This window comes from Candoia aspera, chromosome 13, assembly GCF_035149785.1.
Source record: "Candoia aspera isolate rCanAsp1 chromosome 13, rCanAsp1.hap2, whole genome shotgun sequence".
In the NCBI taxonomy this organism is placed as follows: domain Eukaryota; kingdom Metazoa; phylum Chordata; class Lepidosauria; order Squamata; family Boidae; genus Candoia; species Candoia aspera.
In genome coordinates, this window is record NC_086165.1 from 5,281,176 (window position 1) to 5,301,264 (window position 20,089).

Consider the following 20,089-nt stretch of genomic DNA (forward strand, 5'->3'; position numbering starts at 1 on the left):
TGCTTAACAGCCATGTGATTCACTTAACAACCAACACAAAAGTGGTCATAAAATCAGGTCAGATTCGCTTAACAACTGCATTGCTCAGCAACCGAAATTCTGATCCCAACTGTGGTCTTTAAGCAAGGTCTACCTGTATAGGGATAGGGGAGAAATTGACTAGCTGGATAGAGTTTATTACAGTCACAGACCAGAGTTCAAAATAAAACATGTTAAGAATAAAATAAGCATGCAAACGCAAACCAGGATAAGAATGTGGATTCCTTGGTGGGCAGTCAGGGTGTGTCTAATTTTACAGGCAGTGTAACAGAGTTTGGCTGGATTCAAGGAAACAAAATCCTACCAATCTGACAACTGTACATAAAAAAGAACAGACTTTCCTGGGTGTTTTACCAGATAAGGAGCTTTAAAGCAGGATCCTTATAGAGGCTACAGTATAACTGGACGTGAGCTCTAGTTTCAATAGCTCCTCGTCTGCAGGCTCACAGTCTTAGCTCATAGGGGACTTTTTAATGTTGGCCCTTCAAAATTGCTCTGGGGAGGGTGTTGTGTGCTAAAGTTAGTGCTCTTCTGGGTTTGGAGATGGTTATCTGATGTAAACCTCTAGCTAGTTTGAAAAAGGGTTGTGACTGCTCAGAGAAACATTGTTGGGTAAAGCAAACTGGTCCTCTAGATATTTAATACATTGTTTAAATGCACTAAGTGCATTTGACACGCATAACCCATCGCTAAGAATGCCTCCCTTCGAAATCCATCTCTTGATGCTGACTTAACTGCATGCACACTTTCTGATCCAGCAGTCTATGAACTAAAAGCGGGCTCTCTGCCACAGTTCACACTTCTCCTGGTGGTTTCAGTGGAATTCCCTGAACCAAAGGTTATGTACCCTATGAGGATCTGTTGGGGGAAAGTCTGCATGAAAATGGTACACAAAAATGCATCATAATGAAGGAGGTGTCTCCAATATGTATGGAAAATGTATTCAGAACCTCATATGGATTTTTTAAAAAAATGTGAACTGATGCAAAACCTGGATGAAATAACTCTTAAGTTTGGGAAACGAGAAGATCTGCCTCCCCTTGACCTCATATTCTCTACAAAGAGCATTTGAGGACAAGACATTTCCAGTGATGGCACCTAGGCTGGGTAGAATGTAGTGCCCTGAGCTGTTTTTTCCTGCTTTTCAATGACAGGTTAAAATCATCCGGTTCAAGTTCTCATTTGCTGAGATTTTCTCTTGCAGCCATCTAAACATCTGGTCTGCATCTGCTATTTTGTTCTTGTAATGGCTTTGCTTTGGTGTTTAGATTGCAAACTGTTTTGTTTGCTTTTACCAGGAACATTAGCCATCTGGAAGCACGCCCTCTCCCTACCTCCCTGGGATGGTGGGAAAGCTTTGAAGTGAATAAATAATTATGCTGCAGAAAAATTCCTGTACAAGTAGAATGGCTCAAATGTTTGGGCAGAAGCTTTCATTTGCTTTCTCCTTGATGGACTAGCTTGCCATCTGCAAGGACTTTGGGGAACGGGGTCCCAACTGGATTCTATGTTTGCATCTAGATACTGAGATGGTAGACGTTCCATAGCATCGTTTGCTGTCTTGTTTAGACTTGTCCTAATTTCAGGCTTACGAGGAACACTTCTTGAACGCAAGAACCATTTCCTGAAGTTGGCAGAGGCCAGGATAAGAAAATCTTCACATAACGTAACAGAAATAATCCATAATAGGAAAAGGATTTGGATTTTCAGAACCCATTTCAGATTCTGAAAACCTCCAGTCAAAGAAACATGCTGAACGAATCATTGATAATTCCAAGTTCCTAGGGTCCTTTTAAAAGAAGGGAATAAATTTTCCCCTGTCTCCCCAGTACTGCTTGCAGATATTCACATCCAAATAAAACGATGTCATATCTGGAAGTGCTGTTCTTAGCCCATTCAGCTGCCATTAAGGTAGGATTTTTGAGTGAAGCCTAGACCGTTGTTCAGCAGAGGGCTCCAAATGCTATAGGTCTGTTTTACCATATTTTGAATGAACTGAAAAACGATCGGAATAAGCTAAAAAAATCCATTTACTGTCTAAACAGATTCCCCACTCCAAACAAATACATTGATTGATTGATTGATTGATTGAGTACCGTCAAGTCATTTTCAACTACTAGTGACCACATAGATTTCCTCCATGATGATCCATCCCTAACATGGTCTTTGAGGCCTCCAATGGTGCACTCATTGCCACTGTAGCTGAATCCATCCATCTTGCTGCTGGTCAGGGTTTTGAAAATCAATCAGCGCAAGTGCTCTGCTTTTCCCTTGCCCTCCCCACCCTTTGCCCAATTTTTGTTAAAGATGTCACATTCTTTGCTTACTTTGAGAAGCTTTTGTTGCTCAGCCAAGCAAAGGGTAGAGACAAAATCCTGCCTGGCCTTGTTTCTAACCTTTGTGGGGCATCAAAGGCATTGAAAGGAACAATCTGACATTCAAAGCTAGCTAAAGAAGCAATGTGACATGTTTGCTTTTCTGCATGAGCAGTGAAAGAGAAGGGGGGCTGCTGCTGGTTGGGGGTGGGTGGAAACGGGCAGTGTGAATGAAAGGCCCAAACTGGAAGAAGGCAAAAATAGCAGTGGGAAAACAGGAATGGTAGGAAAGTAGTAGTAAAAACTGAGATCTCTCTTTCTCTCATCTATCTATAGCTATCCATCTATCATCTATCTATATCTATCCATCCATCTATCCACCCATCCATCCATCCATCCATCCATCCATCATCCATCATTCTATCTATTGTTCTATCATTTTATTGTTCTATCTGTATTGTTCTATCTAGCATTCTATTGTTCCATTGTTTTATCTTTCTTTGATTCTACCTGAATGCCATTTATGTCAAACACATACCTTGTTTTCCTACCTTCAGCTACTGCTGACTGTTTCTACATTAGCAAACTCAGATGGTGAGCGAGAAGCAAGATTAAAAATTTCTACAGATTTGGCTGAATGCTGGAGAAAGCTTTTGTTCCAAGCTGAAACTACATAACAGAGAGAACTCTGGTCCCAACCCTTTGATTGTATGGGAAAGGCTATCTACATGTTTACATGCACCCTGAAAAGCTAAAATGCCTTAAATGCAAAAAAATTACGTTGTTTTTTGAAGGCATTGTACTGTGCAGAATGAAACTAGCAACTTCTTTCTGACATTTTGAAAAATCCGACCTTTACACTTTACTCTGCCCCTCATTTGCACAGAGACTAAATTTTTTTTAGAGGAAAGTGCTTGTATGGATGACGTGATAATGATTAGCTGTCTCATGATGGCTCAGGAATCCATTTGTAGGCTTTGTTGATCTCAGCGTTAACCTCCCAGTATTTCTATCGGGGTGAGTTGCTTGTGATTCTAACATTTATGGAAGTTTTTAAAGATGAGTGCTTTATCGATAATTAAAAACAGGGTGATTGAAAGGTTCCTGTCTTGTGGTGCCTTGTTGGAGATTCTAAGCGACACCATAATAATTCAGTTCAATATAGAAATATGTAAAGGATTCACTCTTTCTGGATTTTGATATAGGAGACAGGTTGATCTGCATATTTCAAAACAATGGGCAATGCCTTCCATTCAGTTTCACACTTCTCTGTACTGTGACAGGGCTCTTGACAAGTTATGATAATAATGTAGTTGAGAACTTGGAGAGGGAGGGAAAAAAACATGTGAAATAAAGCATAAAACCAGAGGGGGTTTAGAGGCCGTGTAATCCAACCCTCTGCCTAATCTAAGAAATCCAGAGCTAATCATCCCCGAAAGACGTCTGTCCAACCTTACCTTGGAAACCTCCAGTGAGAGAAAATTAGAATTTCTGTAGTTAGCCATCGATCCCAAGGGATTAGCACAGACCAGGGTTTCTCAACCTCAGCAACTTTCAGAAGGGTGGATTTCAACTATCAGAATTCCCCAGCCAGCATGGGTGGCTGAGGAATTCTGGGAGTTGAAGTCCACCCATCTGACAGTTGCTGTGGTTGAGAAACAGTGGCATAGACAAAACATGAAAAGTTTTTGGATGTATTGGTATCTGGTACCAACCACAATGATGAGGAAGCATCAAAAAGTACACTGGGACATCGTAACACAAACTCCCACCTTTTGCATTGTCAAGTCCACTGGCCATAGCCTTTCCCAAAAGCCATCCATTTGATGCTAGCATAGTTAAAGGCCACTTTTCATGCTAGCCAGCTTTCTCCAGGTATGCAAGTGTTACTGTATTTAATGCCAAACAGAGCAGTTCATGGCATTGAACTTTCTAGATGATTCTCCAGGGTAGCATGAACTCTAATGAACAGCTCCTGATTTACTACCAATTATAGTTCCTTGGAGCCACCTCAAGAACAACTCAGTTTATCTGTAAACTTCATATGGCTTGGTTTATTGTCTGGTTTGCACCTTCTGTTCTCTTTTCATTCTGTGGTTTGGCTCTTCCTCAAACAGCCTCGGAAGAAGGACCCAGTAGGAACCAAGTTATATGCTTCCATCATTCGCAAAGGCAGCCTCATCCCACGTTATGCCGGAGTAAACTATACAGGGCTGGAGGTAAGGGGTCCAAGGGTTACTGAATTAGTGAACCATTGGGGAGATGAGTCCCAGAGAGCTTCATGAGTACATCAGATGTAGCTAGACATGAGATTTTTTAAGATGAGGATTCCCACCATTGCTTCTCTTGGAGTCAAAATGTGTGTGATGTAGGGCATGTGTAACTGGAAATAATTGTTTGCCAAGCATTTCTTTATAGTGCCAGAACCTGGTGGTCATCCAAAGAAACTGAGTTTCAAAGCGATCTAAAGAAGGACTTTTTCAAACATCCATAATGGATAGAAATGAAGTGTACATCAACACGTTATTTAATGTATGGAAATCAGATTCAGAAAATATTCCAGTGATAGCCACAAGCCACCTTTAAATGAGAGATGATGAAAAATACTGGAGAATAAGCTCCCCATGTCTGAAAGTCATGAAAGCTACAGTAGATATTGTCTCCAGCAGCAGAAGTAGCTGACCTCCACTGTGGGCCAGCTGTTATGCTAGATCCAGCCAGATCCTTTAACAAAATGTTAAAAAATGTTTGAAAGAGTAACACTGGTTCTTGTGGTCCCCCCGCTGCCAATTTTATAAGGGAGGGGTTCAGGGAATATTCCTCCCCAGAGTGCTTCAAGAATCTCTCAGTGACCTTTCCCCTTTTTGTCCCAATTTTAGGTTTTCCTCAAGGGAATCAATGAGCCTCTTGCGCAACCCGATGGCAATGTCAAAGCCATTGCTAGGATAGTGAACAATGTTGGAGCTTACACGTGAGTAATAGATCATGAGCAAGGAGTGTGCATGTGTGAGCTGGCAGACCTCACTGGGATTGTGTGCCAACTTCCAAAGACCCAGGAAAGCAAATGTTAAGTTTTCTAAGAAAGTTGCCATCCAAACGACTAGTGAATGGGGATTATTGCAATTCACTCCAAGCCATCTGGTTTCTGGAGTCACATGATACAGTGATCCCCTTCTAGTTTTTCTGCCCACAGATTGGTTCAAAAAGGTCAAAATTGTGTGCAGCCATAAATGTATGTTGCACCAGGACTTGTCTGTAATTTCTTTAGTTTGGGTGAACTTGGTGGAATTTACTTATGAGCAGGCTACATTGTGCTGCACACATACTAGGGAGTAGGCCCTGTTGAACAGTACAGAACTTGCTTTTGAGAACCTGTCAACGTGTCTGGGATTATGCTGCAATTAGAACCTTCTTGCCAGCAATCAAATTGCATCACGCCGTAGATACAAAAGATTCTTCTGTGTTTTTCATTCTTTCTAAAGAAAGGAGATGGAAGCTCGGCTACCTGATGCTCCTGCGGTTCCCTTGACTGTGGTGAATTTCCCAGGTCCTGTGATGGAGGATTTTGATGTTCCACGAGTCAGCAACCATGGGTACCCACAGGTATGAGGGAAATGATCTGGTTGAGTAGCTGATGGAACCCAGGGGCTTAGAGTTGGAGAAGGAAGTGGAGAAGAATGAAGAAATACATTGTCCATCTCTTCCCAAGCCCTGTCAGTTTATGACATACAGTATGAGAGATGGATAACAGTTTTATTGGACCTTTGGACCAGGAAGATTTGTTTTTGAAAAAAAGAAGCTCTGAAATGGAAGTACTAGTGAGGAAGCCTTTGTGCATGGATAGTAGGTCAACATTCCTTGACTCTTGAGTGTTACGGTCCTCATGGGATATTTTGTGGTTTCCCCACAAGTCTTCCCCACACCAATGATGAGGCCTCCTGTAATTGCTGGTGCCTCTCTCTGATGAGGAAGAGTCCCATTATATTCAGAAAACTGAGCTGATCTGCTTAACACCAGCCTGGAATTTTAACACTGAAATCCTAATAAATGCACAAGGAACATCCCTCAAGACTGGTGAGTCATAAGGAAAAGGGGAAAGCCAGACCTGATTGTCCTTTTCATTCCAGTTGGGTGAAGGCAAAAGAGGGCAAACTGATGCAGTAGTGTTGATTTACAAAGTTGGTGGTGGGGATGCTATTCCTGTGACTTTCAGGCAATGTCCATCCCTAGTAAAATAATGTAAACCAGAGACATTCTTGCTGCCCTTTGGAGCTTGAATGGATTGCAAAAGCTAGGATAGGATATATATTTCTAAAGGCTGTCCACACAGGCCCACAGGAAGAAGAAAGAGCCGTAGACAATGAGTAGAACACATGCATAGCAAGTAGTAGGTCCTAGGTTCATCTCCCAGAATCGCATGCAGGATGGAAAGGGTCCGATCTTCCCTTGCAAGTATTGCCCACCTAGAAAGATGGGAGAAATTGATTTTTGTCTGCATTTTGAAATAAATTGAGCTAATCTGCTCTTCCCGGTCTAATAGGATTCAAACACTGTTGTGTTTTGGATTGCCAATTTCTCCAATTTTTCTTCAACAGTTCTTGGCTCAAAAGGTGCCAAAGATACATATAATGGGGGACGTTGCACTCACTCTGGACTCTGTTGCATATTACTGCAGACTGTTAACATGCACTTATGAGTTGAGGAAGCATCAGAATGAATCCTTGCATGCTCTTCCTTCTCTCTTGCTGGGGGAAGAAGCAAAGCGAAAGTCAACAATAACAAGTCAGGATAGAGGATTTCCTATTCAGGGAAAAGGGATCATGCAAATATCTCCCCCCAAGTCTGTCTGTCTCTCTCTCTCTCCTGTGTCCTTGTCTGTCTGTCCCTCCATCCATCCATCCATCCATCCATCCATCCATCCATAGATCTATCTATCTATCTATCTATCTATCTATCTATCTATCTATCTATCTATCTATCTATCTATCTATCTATCACAAAATGGTATATCACATACCATTTTCCCATCACCAAATCTCAAAGCATTATTCTCTTTCAGCAGAGCAGACATATTTTATTATTTTCTTCTCCTTCCTAACCACTGATACCAGAGTCTTGGGAAGCCCACTCCCACCACAGCATTCTGCTGAAAGGCTCCATGTCTGATCTGTTTCCTGCCAGTCCTAGAATTTCCTAAGGTGGAAATCTTCCTCACCCATTCTGAACTTCCCAATTTGCAGTTCCCCCAAAGCCTGCTGAAGGATGCTTTGGATGGCAGCATTCCTCCCTCTTGGATCTTTCCTGCTGTAAAGCAAGCAGCACCCTTCAAAATGGATGTTCTTTAGTTCATGCAACTGAAGAAATAGTTCTGCTCTTTCTTAAGAAGGAGTCCTTGCCCAGGTCAAATATTAGCCCTGGAGGGAAGGGAACAGAAAGGGAGAGAAAGTTTAGAACCCCCTGTTCCATCCTGATTCGGCTGGCAGCCTTCCGATGAGGCACGTTGCCAGCTGGAATTAGTGAAAAAGGATAGAGGATGTCGATACGGTGTTATAAATGATTTAGTGGAGCCATCTGGGCTGAGAAAACATATTCCCTCTCCTCTCTTTTTATCAGTTTTGTTAAAGACCTGAAATGAAAGTTGGTTTTGTAACAGAGACAATACTCTACCTACGGGTGGGGATGAGAAACCTTAAGCCCAGGGCTTCTGTTTAGATTTTGTTTGGATTTTCTATTTCAGTGGATTTTCCCCTTTCGATGAGGAGGAAGTCTATAGGCGAATACATTTCTCTGTTCTGCTAAGAAGAGGCAAAACTGAATCACAAGGCTGGCCCCAGACCTTGAATTTCAATCAAACATGACTTTGGTCAAGTCCTTTTACATTTATCCTTAGCAGGTCCAAAGGACACGATGTATGATGATTTTGTCCCTTTTTATAACTTCAAGGGGGGACTGATCTCTTCATTAAGGTTGGAGTAACCCCACATGGGGGTGGAAATGCCCTTCATAAGGGACAGTTTCCTGTCTCTTTCTTAGCCTTAAAACCAGCAAGAAGTCTTTGCTCTGGGGCTGGGGGCTGGAAGAAGAACAGACAGGAATGGGGATAAGCCCACCCTACCCAAATGGTTTGCTTTACATACCATAAATTACACTTTCTGGGCATCAGGATTTCACTGAGCAATTGAATTACAAATTAATCCTCAGGGGGAATTGAACTATCGGGCAATCTCTCCCCCCCCCCAACCCACACACAATCTTTTTTCCCTCCCCATGTCTTTTTTGCTCAACTGTTTAACCCTTGGATGCCTGCACTCAGCTGTATCCATTTGTTCACTGTGATTCCTTTCGTTATTCTGCTGATCAGTCTCTCGATAAGCAAATTTCTCTGAGCAAGATCTACGCTGAAACCCATTCAAATTCTGGTTTAAGGCATCAGCCAATGACGATGTGACAGGTCACCAATCTGTCTGCCCTCAGGCAAGCAAAGAATTGCAAAAAGCAGAAAAAACACTGAAAGTTACACACACACACACACACACACACACCCTTGTACAGTTAAAAATCAAACAAAATGCTGATAATTGCTGTACTTATTCCTTAAAGTCTGGGGCAAATTATCTTTGCTCGCATCCAAAAGTTAAAATCAGTGCTTTGTTAGGCATGTTTAATGAAAAAGCCACCTTTGAAAAAGTACTTTCTTTTGCAATCCCCCATCTTTGCCTGCAGGGGATGTTGAAGAAAGGCCTTGAGATGATTTCAGGAGTGGGAAGAAGGAAATTTAAAATTTTCAGCATAGCCAGCATAGCCGATGGCAAACATCTGTGGGTTAGGGTTAGGAAGACAGCAGAATGTCCACTCCTATTATGGAGTTTGGATGCAGACAGAAGTGAGGCTAAATACCTGCTCATAAGGAACTCTTCCCACTTTGATTCTCCTCTGATACACATTGAATTTTCCTGGGTTTGAGGGTGGAATAGAATCTCTACGGCTGAGCTGCTCAAGAATAGGAATTTCTGCAGCAAAGGTATAGGACAAGTTATAGCAAGCCCCACCCCACAGTGATGTCACTGTACAAGCCTGTCATTTACATGCCTGCACTGTGATACCAATGCAAGTCTTGCACAGTGATGTCATTGCACATGCTCAGAAGCCATGAAAGCCCATTTTGTTCCTTGCTTGCCAGCAAAAAACCAACCAATCAGCTGGCTTGTTTTCTGCCAGTAATTCTCAAGAATTGGCCAAGAGATGCTGTTGCTGGTCTGTTTTTCGCTGCAAGATACAATTAAAATACTGTTATGAAGTTGGGGGTTGCCACCCTCTGCTTAGATTTTCTTTTTTTAATGTTTTCTGGGAATCTAAGTATATCAGTTGGATTCACTGGCTATAGTGCTGATATCCCTGCTGAGGAGTTCATGGACATGTGAATCTGGGCTTCTGCATTAAGATGCTCTTCTTTGCTAGGTAAGGTATTGATCATCAGAGATCCTGCGATCATCAGTTCTGAAGAAGGGAGTCCCTAAGTTTTATGCTGCTGCTCTGCATGGGAAAGCATAGCTTTGGGGATTCTTCGCCACCCCTCAGAATCACTCAACTCTGTGCTCCTTGACTAGCAAGGGGGAGGGAAAGTGCATAAAACAGGAGTTGGTGACATTCTGATTCACTGCCCAATTGCCCGTCCCATTGCATTGCAAGCAAGAGTTTTTTCCTGGATTTTTTTCCTCCATAATCCCCGGGGCCATTTTTGAACTCAATCTTTCTTTTGCCACCTTCTCCTGCCCTACCAATATGGTCTCATTCTGTCTGGGTTTCAGAGAATGATGATCAACGAAGTCCTGAGCCCCCTGGCATCATTTCTTTCCAACAATCCATTGGGTCAGGAAAAACTGCGAGGATCTGATGAGCTGAACATGGGAATGTTTGCTTGTCCTTACCAATGATCCTCCTCTGCTGCACTTTTTTATTTGTGTCCCGCTATGTTTATGCCGTAAACCCCGAGCCTTTAGTTGGTCAGCTGCTCTCTTTCATGGGCTATTATGAGGACGCTTGGTTGGAATATTGCCAAGTGCCCCTTGGCCTCCATAATCTTTTCTATAGTTGGAACAATAGAAGACATTCATACAATAGGAGCAAGATTCCAGATTAGTTGGTTAGGGTGGCCATTACTCCAGTTTTGTAGCGTTGACCTCAACAGTTCAATGGACGCCAACAATTCAGTGGTATTAAAGTTGTCAGAAGACATTTGACCAGGATGTCTAAGTTCCATGCTGCCATGGGAATTGGAGAGAGAGAGAGAGCAAGTGCAACGGATAACCTTCGGGGTGTGCATGTGGCTAAATCATCTAGGGCTAACATTTTATGGATTTTATGTCTCAGCCTTTTGTAAATCACTGGAAGTCCTTGCGCGGCCGGAGGTATATAAATGCTATTACTAAATGAATAAATAATGATCTTTGGTGCTGTGCCTAGGAAAGTTCTGGGTTGTGCATATGTGTGTGTGTATGAGAGAGAGAGAGAGAGAGAGAGACTGTTCAATCAACATGCATAACCTGGTTACTTAATTAACCCATTAACTGGGTTTGTGCCACACAGGGAACCACAAGCAAACTAACTGGTAGAGGAAGATCAACAAAAAAATTCAATACTAACCAAGAGTAGCATGTCCTGTGGATACAACCACAGTGTTTATATCTACCTTTGTTAAGCAGGTTGTGTGAACACAGCCTCTGTGTTGGTATGTGTAGATGCGAATGTACGAATATCCATGAGAACTCTCTTCCCTGGCTCAATCCCCTTATTCCTAGTTTGAGGGAGAGAGATGAGAATGTATGCTTCATTTCCTAATTGTCTGTATGTTTGCCTTTCTAATATATCTAGCTTGATTACTGGGGATGTATTGTTTAATCAATATCTGGCCCCTTTCGGATTTGTGTATACTCATTCTGAAGTCAGCTCAATCAGGTGTCGATGTCTTGCCGTCAAAACAAAAAAGGAAGTGCACAAGGATGAAAATTTTCCTAATCTACACATTTGTAGATTAGATTTGTAGATTAGATAATCTACACATTTGTAGATTAGGGACGCGGTGGCGCTGCGGGTTAAACCGCTGAGCTGTCGATCGGAAGGTCGGCGGTTCGAAACCGCGCGGCGGGGTGAGCTCCCGTTGCTCGTCCCAGCTTCTGCACACCAAGCAGTTCGAAAACATGCAAATGTGAGTAGATTAATTGGTACCGCTTCGGCGGGAAGGTAACGGCGTTCCGTGAGTCATGCTGGCCACATGACCCGGAAGTGTCTATGACAACGCCGGCTCCAAGGCTTAGAAACGGAGATGAGCACCGCCCCCTAGAGTCGGACACGACTGGACTTTACGTCAAGGGAAACCTTTACCTTTACCTTTACCTTACACATTTGTAGTCTCAACTTTCTTCTAAGGCATATGGCTGTGTGCAGTAACTGCATTGCCCCAGTCCTGCAACAGTGTATGTTGAAGGACAGCAGCATTCTGAGTGCAGAGAAGTCCAGAATGGGCAAATTAGATCAGTTCCTATAAAATATATAGGTCAAATGAAATCTCCTGACAGTTTTTAAATCCTCAGGCTTCCTTGGCTCTACCTCCTAGGTGATGGAGTTTTTAAATGTTAATAAAAGAAATCCAAGCAGCAAACAGCAATCTTGCAGAGTAGAAGTGTGAACCAAAAAAGGAACTTGCACATTAAGCTTAATTACATTCAGAAATAAATTCAGTCTTCATACTGTAGTTAGGTGAAGAAAATAGAGATAGCTTACTTTTATTCAGTAGATCTGGACATAGGTAGGTTCATAGTAGAAAGCACTTAATCATCTCTGGTTCTTCATAGACACTTTCTAAAGAGCAAGAGCTGCATTTCTGCAGCACCTCCTGATTGCATGTGTGCCAGAAGGGTAATGGAGATTGTTAATCCCCAAGCCCAAGAAGAAGGAGGAAGTGGATATCAGGAGACCCACGTGACATCCCACAAGCAGTATAGAGATGTGATTTGCTAGAGTGACCCACTTATGCTTATGAGACAATGCTGAGTTGATCCCTGATAATTCCAACACTAGGCTCATAAGAACATCTTGGTTTCATTCATTCGTTCGTTTGTTCATTCATTTACAGGACTTATATGGCCACCTATCTCATGTTGTTGTTGTTTATTCATTTAGTCGCTTCTGACTCTTCGTGACTTCATGGACCAGCCCACGCCAGAGCTTCCTGTCAGTCGTCAACACCCCCAGCTCCCCCAGGGATGAATCCGTCACCTCTAGAATATCATCCATCCACCTTGCCCTTGGTCGGCCCCTCTTCCTTTTGCCCTCCACTCTCCCTAGCATCAGCATCTTCTCCAGGGTGTCCTGTCTTCTCATTATGTGGCCAAAGTATTTCAATTCTGCCTTTAATATCATTCCCTCAAGTGAGCAGTCTGGCTTTATTTCCTGGAGGATGGACTGGTTTGATCTTCTTGCAGTCCAAGGCACTCTCAGAATTTTCCTCCAACACCACAGTTCCAAAGCATCTCTCTTCCTTCTCTCAGCCTTCCTTATGGTCCAGCTCCCACAGCTATATGTTATACTGGGAATACCATTGCTTTAACTATGCGGACCTTTGTTGTCAGTGTGAGGTCTCTGCTCTTGACTATTTTATCGAGATTTGTCATTGCTCTTCTCCCAAGGATTAAGCGTCTTCTGATTTCCTGACTGCAGTCAGCATCTGCAGTAATCTTCGCACCTAGAAATACAAAGTCTTTCACTGCTTCTACATTTTCTCCCTCTATTTGCCAGTTATCAATCAAGCTGGTTGCCATAATCTTGTTTTTTTTGAGGTTTAGCTGCAAGCCAGCTTTTGCACTTTCTTCTTTCACCTTCATCATAAGGCTCCTCAGTTCCTCTTCGCTTTCAGCCATCAAAGTGGTATCATCTGCATATCTGAGATTGTTAATGTTTCCTCCAGCAATTTTAACTCCAGCCTTGGATTCCTCAAGCCCAGCATGTCGCATGATGTGTTCTGTGTACAAGTTGAATAGGTAGGGTGAGAGTATACAGCCCTGCCGTACTCCTTTCCCAATCTTAAACCAGTCCGTTGTTCCGTGGTCTGTTCTTACTGTTGCTACTTGGTCGTTATACAGATTCTTCAGGAGGCATACAAGATGACTTGGTATCCCCATAGCGCTAAGAACTTGCCACAATTTGTTATGGTCCACACAGTCAAAGGCTTTAGAATAGTCAATAAAACAGAAATAGATGTTTTTCTGAAACTCCCTGGCTTTTTCCATTATCCAGCGGATATTGGCAATTTGGTCCCTAGTTCCTCTGCCTTTTCTAAACCCAGCTTGTACATCTGGCAATTCTCGCTCCATGAACTGCTGAAGTCTACCTTGCAGGATCTTGAGCATTACCTTACTGGCATGTGAAATGAGTGCCACTGTTCAATAGTTTGAACATTCTTTAGTGTTTCCCTTTTTTGGTATGGGGATATAAGTTGATTTTTTCCAGTCTGATGGCCATTCTTGTGTTTTCCAAATTTGCTGGCATATAGCATGCATTGCCTTGACAGCATCATCTTGCAAGATTTTGAACAGTTCAGCTGGGATGCCGTCGTCTCCTGTTGCCTTGTTATTAGCGATGCTTCTTAAGGCCCATTCAACCTCACTCTTCAGGATGTCTGGCTCTAGCTCACTGACCACACCGTCAAAGCTATCCCCGATATTGTTATCCTTCCTATACAGGTCTTCTGTATATTCTTGCCACCTTTTCTTGATCTCTTCTTCTTCTGTTAGGTCCTTGCCATCTTTGTTTTTGATCATACCCATTTTGGCCTGGAATTTACCTCCGATGTTTCTAATTTTCTGGAAGAGGTCTCTTGTCCTTCCTATTCTATTGTCTTCTTCCACTTCCGCACATTGCTTGTTTAAAAATAATTCCTTATCTCTTCTGGCTAACCTCTGGAATTTTGCATTTAATTGGGCATGTCTCCCCCTATCACTGTTGCCTTTTGCTTTCCTTCTTTCTTGGGCTACTTCTAGTGTCTCAGCAGACAGCCATTTTGCCTTCTTGGTTTTCTCTTTCTTTGAGATGTATTTTGTTGCCGCCTCCTGAACAATGTTGCGAACTTCTGTCCAGAGTTCTTCCGGGACCCTATCTACTAAGTCCAGTCCCTTAAATTTATTCTTCACCTCCACTGCATATTCCTTAGGAATATTAGTGAGCTCATATCTAGCTGATCTGTGGGTCTTCCCTAATCTCTTGAGTCTGATCCTAAATTGTGCAAGAAAAGTTCGTGATCTGAACTACAGTCAGCTCCAGGCCTTGTTTTTACCGACTGTACAGATGTCCGCCACCTTTGGCTGCGAAGGATGTAGTCAATCTGATTTCGGTGTTGTCCATCTGGTGAAGTCCATGTATAAAGCCGTCTCTTAGGTTGTTGGAAGAGAGTGTTTGCTATGCAGAGTGAATTGTCTTGGCAAAATTCTATCAGCCTATGTCCTGCTTCGTTTTGTTCTCCCAGGCCATACTTACCTGTAATTCCAGGTGTCATTTGACTGCCCACCTTAGCATTCCAGTCTTCCATGATGAAAATAACATGTCTTTTAGGTGTGTTGTCTAGTAGGTGCTGCAGATCCTCATAGAACTGCTCTACTTCAGCTTCTTCAGCATCTGTGGTTGGGCCGTATATTTGGATCACTGTGATGTTAGATGGCTTGCCCTGAATTCGAATTGAGATCATTCTATCGTTTTTTGGATTGTATCCGAGCACTGCTTTAGCCACTTTACTATTAATTATGAAGGCTACTCCATTTCTTCTGTGGTCCTCTTGTCCACAGTTGTAGATCTGGTGGTCATCTGATGTGAAGTGGCCCATTCCAGTCCATTTCAGTTCACTGACACCCAAAATGTCTATCTTTAATCTTGACATCTCACCAATAACCACATCCAATTTGCCCTGGCTCATAGATCTTACATTCCAGGTTCCAATGGTGTGTTGATCCTTAGAACATCGGATTCGCCGTTCACCACCAGCACCGTCGGCCGCTAGCCGTCCTTTCGGCTTTGAGCTAGCTGCGTCATCACGTCTGGGGCTAGTTGAACTCATCCTCTGTTCCTCCCCAGTAGCATTTTGACCATCTTCCGACCTGGGGGTCTCATCTTCCGATGGTATACCGACATATCTCTGGTTGTACTGATCCATTTAGTTTTCACGGCAAGAATACTGGGGTGGGTTGCCATTACCTTCCCCAGGGATTGCATTTAGTCTGACCTCTCTGTCATGACCTTCCTGTCTTGGGTGGCCCTTCACGGTTTAGCTCATGGCATCACTGAGGTGCTCAGGCTCCAGCACCACGACAAGGTAACGATCCTTTGCTGAAGACCCATCTCATACAGTATAGGTGGCTCACAACAATTCATAAAACATAGTTAAAAACAAAGGTACCCTTCCCCGCAGGCACCAGACCAAAATTCCTCCCAGCTCAACCCCCATCTTAGCCCAATGCCTGGGCTTAACCCACTAAACCATTAACTTACCTGGGCACCAGACAACCGGTTAGCTGCCTGTCTAACCAGCAGCATCCTGAAGGGGAAAGAACAATAACAGGACTTTTTCACATTGTGTAGAATGAATGTGTGGAATTCATTGGCACAAGTTTTGATAACAGCTGATAGTTGAGTTGGCTTTCAAGAGGGTAGAGATAAAGCCACAGTGGTTGGGTCTATCTATGGTTACTAGATTCAGTGGTGAAATGAAATCCTGAACCGAAGAAGTACAACGTCTCGCCTTGTTAAGGAGCAAAAACAGAAGGTGCTTATTGATTTCACACCCTCTTCCTGGAGGGTTTGAGGTGGGGGACAGTTGGAGACATCTGGTTAACCAGGGTAAGAAAGAGAATGCTTGATTTGTTAGACTTTTGATCTGATCCACCATAGTCCTTATGTTCTCTCTTTGAGCCATCTATGTGGAATCTGAAAACTAGGATATTGTGCAAGTGTTTTATCTATGGCTCCCTGTGCAATTAATTTTTATGGTGAAGCTGTCTGTTATACTCTGTAATACGAGAAGCTTTCCTCAGTTTTATTGCTTGTTTATTTTTTTATTGCCTTTTCAGCAGGCTATTAGAAAGGCTTGCAGTCTTCACTGTGTGAACTCAGCCAATCACTCCATTAAGGTTTCTGGGTTCAGCAACAACGTCCATAATCTGAGACGCCTACTGAGCCATCCTATCTTTTCCCAATCCTTAGGTTTCTTCACTTGGTGGGCCTCCTGAACAGCCCATGTGGAATATGTCCTTCTTGTTTCAAGGAAGGGATGGTGCTACTGCTTTTTCAGATGATACTGCCTTGCTAATTGAATACTATAAATCAAGTAAGTTCCAGTTTTGCCATGTAACCAGGAGCTGGTGTCTTCTCTTAAGAGAAGGGAATGAGCCCAAGAAGTTTGCAAACTCTCCCCATACCACAGTTTATCATAAATACCATATTGCAAGGCATGGTAGTTTCTAAGTTGGGGTCAAGAGATAAGAGAAGAACAACAAGAGAACGACAAGAGAAGAGGACTCCATAAGAGAAGAATCTCCAGTGGCTAGATAACCAGTCCAGACTTTGTTAACAAGCCTCACTGAATGGTATCCCATCTAATGGTCCTTTTGGTTAAGGATGCAAATGTCTCCAAGGCAGAACATTTTAAGGCCACAAGTATTTAAGACTAATTCTTGCACATTCATCATAAGTCCTCTCCTAGTCCAGCATCCTCAGCCATTGGTTCAAGGTAGAAACCATGCATTCAATCACAACTTTCATGACTTGGGACCAGGTTAGCTAAGGGACTATCTCCTCCCAGTTGTTTCTACCCATCCAATTTGGTCTGGTAGGTTGGGCACGCTAGGGGTCCCGTCAGCCAAGGAATGTCGGTTGGCAGGGACTAGAAGGCGTGCCTTCTCTGGCATAGTGCCTGCCCTCTGGATTCAGAGATCAGGATGTCCCTGACCTTGTGGGCCTCCCATATGGCCATGAAGACCTGGTTATGTGCCTGGCCCTGGGGCTCCGTGTGTGTTAAGGGCCCTGTTTCTTGGCTATTCTAACGTCTATGCGTTGTTTACTTGGCGACCATATATATTTATTTTGTACTTTTAATTGTTTTTAATTATTTTAACTGTTCTATGGTTTTTATGATTGTAAGCTGCCCAGAGTCCTTTGCTGAGATGGGCAGCTATAGAAATTAAACGAACAAACGAACTTCAAAATCCAGAACAAAATTTGCAGGGAAGAGTTTGTATTCTGAAAACAACAGGTTCTGAGAAAGAGGAATAGCTGGTTTTACTTGAACTTTCCTCCTCCGCTGTGAAGTAAGGCGAAGCTAATACACTTTTTATTCCTTTCCAACACTGCCAGCACCAGGAGAAGATCTGGAAGGCACATCAAAGTTTCTAGGTTTCTCCGTGCTGCCACTGACCAACCGGGTTTACCGAAAGCTTGTGGCAGATAGCAGCCGAAATGGAATTAGGGTGGAAAACCTACCCATCCAGGTAGGAATGGATGGATCCATTTATATCAGAATAGGATTGGCTTCCTGTGGGTGAATTCCATCACATTTTTGCTCTAAGTCATTAGCTTCCAGCTGGGGCAATTCTGAGATGTGTGGACTTCAACTCTCAGAATTCTCAGCAAAGGCCATGTCGGTTGCAGAATTCTGGGCCCAGAAGTCTACACCTCTCCAAGTTGCCCAGCTAGGGAAATGCTGCTCTAAATGGAGTTAAGCTTAAAATGCTGGGTTGGAACCAAGAAGACCTGAGTCAAAGTCTTCCTTCAGACGTGGAAACTCATTGGGTGGCTTCAGATCCATTTCTCACTCTCAGTTCAAACCAGATTAAAGCAGCAAGTTTAGGAGGTTCTGTTAAAAATTCCCAGTTGTTACTGTAGACAGAAGCCATTAGAATTTTAGGAAGGGGAGGCAGCCTAGTTGAGGATTTCAATACTCACTTGTTGCCAGATGTAATGCCTACTTTACTGATTGTGTAGCAATGTTGACTTTTTTGGGCTTGAACTGCTAATATGTTGGATGGACTAGACAGTTCTGTCTGGCTTAGAAAGCTAAACCAGGACAGACCGCTGAATTACTTTACAGGTAGTCCTCACTTAATGACCACAATTGGGACTGGCATTTCAGTTGCTAAGCGAAGTGGTCATTAAGTGAATCTGACCCAATTTTATGACCTTTTTGCAGCAGTCATTAAGCAAATCACTGTGGGTGTTAAGCAAACCATGTGGTTGTTAAGTGAATCACATGGTTCCCCATTGATTTTGCTTGCCACAAGCTGTCCAAGAAGGTCAAAAATGGCGATCACATGCCCACAGGATGCTGCGATGGTCATAAATGCAGACCAGTTGCCAAGCGCCCAAATCGTGATCACATGACTGCGGGGACACTGTGATGGTTGTAAGTGTGAGGACCAGTCACAAGTTGTTTTTTTCATCACCGTCATAAGTCTGAATTGTCACTAAACAAATGGTTGTTAAGTGATGGCTCCCTGTACTCAAAAGAAGGGTTTTATGTTAGCTTTCCCAGGGGACTCTCCAGCTTCACTGATTGATTGATTGATTTGCCTTATTTTACTCAGGCTTATCGGCCACTTCAGTTGTGATCTGACTCTAAGCAGCTTACATTTCCAATTACCGTAAAAAGATGAAAACAAGAAATGTGCCACAAAATAATAAAAATGTACATATTGTACCATGCCAGACAGCAAGACTCCAGAAAGAGGAAGAAAAACGTACTGTAGTAGTGGTCATCGTATCTTTCCCCAAAGACCTCCTAGGACAGACAACAGTCAAAATTGCATTCTTAAAGCCCAGCAGGGTTGGTGCCAATCTGACCCTGGGGGGTGGGGGGGAGCGGTTTTCCAAAGATCAATGATCCAGCTCATGAGTGGGTCTTGTTCCCCAATCTGAAGTGTGGTATTTGTTCTGGCTTATACTGTTTTGGCCATTTAAATGACATGGATACCTCTTTGAAGAAGTCCAGCTTACAGTCCTTTGAATAAGTAAACAAATGAATGATACCCTTGATTACCAAATGAGGTTCTTCCAGACTTTTGAGGATCACTTTGTGGAGATAAATGGAGAAGGGTCCATGTTCCCCCATGCTTCTTGCAAACTTTTTGAATGTCTCCTTTTTAGAAAATGCATCTTAGGTCCGCTGGCCTTTTAATCTACGCCAGCAAAGCAGTTCTTAAAATGTTAAGAAAGAAACTTGGACTCCTTGAATAAGGAATTCTACATATGGATTGTATTAACTGACTTTGTCCTTTGCCTATTATTTCCCTAGGATACCAATATGAAAACCACGTCTGGGGGAATCCCAACTGTCCAACTTGGTCTTCACTTGATCAGTTCAGAGGTAAAGTTAGGAAACAGCAGTTAGTTCATGATGATTTGGTAGATTCCTACTAGAATGTCAAATTTCTTGGCTGCAGTCAACCAGCCTGTTGACATGTTATGGCATGTTGGCATGTTGACACATCAACAGTCAACCCTATGGGACTGGAAAATTTTCAGTTCTCATCCTAATTTCATGTATCTCAGAAAAATGGGGGTATGGAGAGAGAGAGAGAGAAACTGGGTTCACACAACACCTTAAACCCTAAGCCTAAATTAAGAAAATACTTCAGCTGTGTTCACATTACATTCCATGCCCCATGAAATAAACCATAGCTTAATTGGGTGGCCTGATTCTT

The 20,089-nt window shown here is 42.8% G+C and overlaps 1 protein-coding gene across 1 annotated transcript in view; it reads left to right on the forward strand.

Moving 5' to 3' along the window:
* The window catches only part of CCDC33 (coiled-coil domain containing 33), a 110,061-nt gene that overhangs the window by 50,676 nt on the left and 39,296 nt on the right, over positions 1–20,089 (forward strand). Inside the window, exons 9-14 of the mRNA XM_063314215.1 lie at positions 4,472–4,573; positions 5,234–5,325; positions 5,837–5,957; positions 16,599–16,722; positions 17,748–17,881; positions 19,681–19,752. Of these exons, the coding sequence (XP_063170285.1) occupies positions 4,472–4,573; positions 5,234–5,325; positions 5,837–5,957; positions 16,599–16,722; positions 17,748–17,881; positions 19,681–19,752 (645 nt within the window). The remainder of the gene's footprint in view (positions 1–4,471; positions 4,574–5,233; positions 5,326–5,836; positions 5,958–16,598; positions 16,723–17,747; positions 17,882–19,680; positions 19,753–20,089) is intronic.